The sequence below is a fragment of the Macadamia integrifolia genome, chromosome 14 (assembly GCF_013358625.1).
Source record: "Macadamia integrifolia cultivar HAES 741 chromosome 14, SCU_Mint_v3, whole genome shotgun sequence".
NCBI lineage: Eukaryota > Viridiplantae > Streptophyta > Magnoliopsida > Proteales > Proteaceae > Macadamia > Macadamia integrifolia.
Genome location: NC_056570.1, coordinates 21,868,741 through 21,872,131, shown reverse-complemented (window position 1 = coordinate 21,872,131; position 3,391 = coordinate 21,868,741). Strand labels below are relative to the sequence as shown.

General features: G+C 39.3%; 1 protein-coding gene across 2 annotated transcripts in view; it reads left to right on the top strand.

Annotated features, from left to right (window-relative positions):
* LOC122061166 (protein TIC110, chloroplastic) overlaps positions 1–2,814 on the top strand; it is a 21,582-nt gene extending 18,768 nt beyond the window's left edge. For both annotated transcript variants that reach the window (XM_042624367.1, XM_042624366.1), the window contains exons 13-15: positions 635–760; positions 1,165–2,136; positions 2,236–2,814. In XM_042624367.1, the coding sequence (XP_042480301.1) occupies positions 635–760; positions 1,165–2,136; positions 2,236–2,487 (1,350 nt within the window). In that variant the 3' untranslated portion in view covers positions 2,488–2,814. The remainder of the gene's footprint in view (positions 1–634; positions 761–1,164; positions 2,137–2,235) is intronic.
* The last annotated feature ends 577 nt before the right edge of the window (positions 2,815–3,391 follow it).

The following is a 3,391-nucleotide window of genomic DNA, read 5'->3' as shown; positions in this document are numbered from 1 at the left end:
AAAAAATAAAAAAAAATCTAATGGATAAACACAACTTACCCTATTCACACAGGATTGCAAGATCTCAGGATCATTAAACAAATACCTGGGAGATCTTTCTAATGGATTCAACATCAAGCTAAAACAGGAAATTTCTGGCTCTTGGAAACAACCCAAGGAATGAGACCCTAACAGTACTTGCATTTCCACAAGACTAATCACTGTTAATAGGCCCTTGGACTTGTGGGTCTCTTATTGGGCCTCTATGCTTCCTTTTGGTCTATTGCCTAGGTTGTATCACATACCATGTTTTCATTGTTATTTGAGCATATTGGTTTTTTTGCAACTTGTAAATAGCGTATTTATGCTCTTACCTAAAAGAAAAAAGGTGTGTTTGTACCTTTATGGTGCAACTGAATTCTTGGTAGACTAGCTTATTAATCATTTTGTAGGGCCACTTCTAGTCTGTGGCCTTCCTCCTGGGTTCTGTTATATCAAATCAATTGTTAAATTGATTGATTATTTATTTGTGCTTGAAGAATGCTGCTTATTTTCAGTGTGTGACATAAACCATTGTAGTTGGATGGAATCCATCCAGTTGCGTGCTAGCAGTTCTTTTGTTGGGTTTGACACTAAGATGCAAGTCCTTTCTCAGGTCGTGAGGGATGCAGTTGCTTCAGGTGTTGATGGATATGATCCTGATGTCAGAGCCTCTGTAAGGAAGGCTGCACATGGTTTGCGCTTAACAAGGGAAGCTGCCATGGCTATAGCTAGCAAGGCAGTGAGTATCAAGTCTTACTCTAAATTTTGTGTCATGGCTTAGTTGTCAGATATTTTTTACTGCTTTATATTAATCTCTTTGTTTATTATATTTTATCCATGAGCTATGAGTCACATGCCCTACATGTCAAATAATTGGATTATTCTTCTTGAATTGTTGAACTCAATTGCTATATTTCTCGTAATTAGAATCATGTAGTAAGTGAATTCTGGAGGTTTGGTTCACCAAAGTTCTGTGCCATCACTAGAAAATTTATGACATTAAGCTCATGAACCTGTTGGATTAGATGTAGTGAGAAAGTAATTAGGCTTCTTCTTTTCAGTCTTCCAAGAAATGATAGATGAATTTCTGAAGGATATAATCCAATTCTAATATGCTTTCCCATGCACCCAATGCCATTTTAGGTGCGCAAGATATTTATGAACTACATACAACGATCACGAGCAGCTGGTGGCCGTACTGGGGCCGCTAAAGAGCTAAAGAAGATGATAGCATTCAACACCTTGGTTGTTACTGATTTGCTTGCAGATATCAAGGGAGAACCCACTGATACTGCATCACAAGAGTCAGTTGAGGAGGAAGAGAAACAAGTAGATGAAGAAGAGGAATGGGAGTCCCTTCAGACTCTCAGGAAAACAAGACCCAGCAAGGAGCTTGCAGCAAAGCTAGGGAAGCCTGGTCAAACAGAGATAACTCTGAAGGATGACCTATCAGAAAGGGATAGGGCTGACCTTTACAAAACATATTTGCTTTTCTGTATTACTGGGGAGGTCACTAATATTCCATTTGGGGCCCAAATCACCACAAAGAGGGACAACTCGGAGTATCTGCTACTAAATCAGCTTGGTGGGATACTAGGGTTGACTGGCAAGGAGATTGTGGAAGTTCACAGGAATCTTGCTGAGCAGGCTTTCAGGCAACAAGCAGAAGTGATTTTAGCTGATGGGCAGCTTACCAAGGCCAGGATTGAGCAGCTTAACGAAGTGCAGAAGCAGGTAGGTTTGCCACCAGAGTATGCACAAAAAGTTATCAAGAGTATAACAACGACAAAGATGGCGGCTGCAATTGAAACTGCTATCAGTCAGGGAAGGCTCAATATAAAGCAAATCCGGGAACTGAAAGAAGCTAATGTGGAATTGGACAGTATGATCTCTGAAAGCTTACGAGAGAACCTCTTCAAGAAAACTGTGGATGAGATTTTCTCATCAGGTACTGGGGAGTTTGACGAGGAGGAAGTATATGAGAAGATTCCATCAGATCTCAACATTAATGCTGAGAAGGCAAAAGGTGCCGTTCATGATCTTGCTCGGACAAGGCTGTCCAACTCATTAATTCAGGCTGTGGCACTCTTACGGCAGAGGAACCATGAAGGAGTGGTATGAACTAAGCTGTTTCTTGCTAATTAGATGACATTGTTAACTTTTAGTGAGTTTTTAAAACTACATGGATGGCTTAGTCTGAGTTTGTTGGTACAGGTTTCCTCTCTTAATGACATGTTATCATGCGACAAGGCTGTGCCTGCTGAACCATTGTCATGGGAGGTGCCCGAGGAGCTTGCTGATCTTTTCACCATATATATGAAGAGTGATCCGGCACCGGAGAAGCTCTCCCGTTTACAATATCTGCTGGGTATTAGTGATTCAACTGCTGCTGCTCTACGAGAGATGGGAGATAGAGGACTACCGTCCATTGAGGCCGAAGAAGACTTTGTATTGCCCAAGTTTTGACAAAAAATTACTTTTAAAGTTAAAAAAAAAAAAATCACTTGTTTCCTATAGATACAAATTACAGGCATTTTCCCCCTAGCACCATCGTTTTAGGAAGGTAATGATAGCAATCTATTAATTGTGTTGCTTGGTGTTTGTTTGAATTCATTGTAGGTGGTAAGAAATCGAAGTGTAGAAGCTAGGGGCTTGATAATTCACGGCCAAGAAGAGGTCAATGTATTTTAGATTGCTTGATTCTTTCAAATTTGCCTGACTAAACTGTATTGCAGCTTTTTCTAATGAGTCAACTTTTAAGGTTTGTTGGTCCTAGCATAAAGACCGACTAAAGTCTCTCTCTCTATATGCTTGGACTATTTCCAATACCAGATGTAATGTAACTGGTAAGTGTGTTACCTTTGTTTTTGTTTTCAGGTTAAATAAGGATAGGATTCCTCTCCATGGGTTCTGGTGAAGACTTGTGCATTTTTTTCAGGATCTTAAATAAAAAAGAAATTTAAATAGCAAACAAAATTGCAGGATGTCAAGTCACTTGTACGATTAAGATCTTTTGTTCCTTTAGACGCCAGTGTAATTCAGTGGCTTACTAGACAACTTTGTCAATTGTTAGCTTGAGATTCACCATCAAATCAGCTCAGTTCGGAATCCTTCTCTCAATTGAAAAAAGAAAAAACGAAGAAAATTGATTCATTCAAGTTGTTTGTTCGTTAACAACCATACTAATGACTGTTCTAAAGTGGGTATCATCCACATGGGTCTACATATTCAAGATTAAAGAGAAAATATATATATATATATATATATATAAAACAATGGGGAAATGTGGTTCTTATGTTGTATGAGGGCCAATGGGAGTGCAGAAGGAAACATCAATATAGGTATCTTTCATCTCATTGGGGGGGGGGGG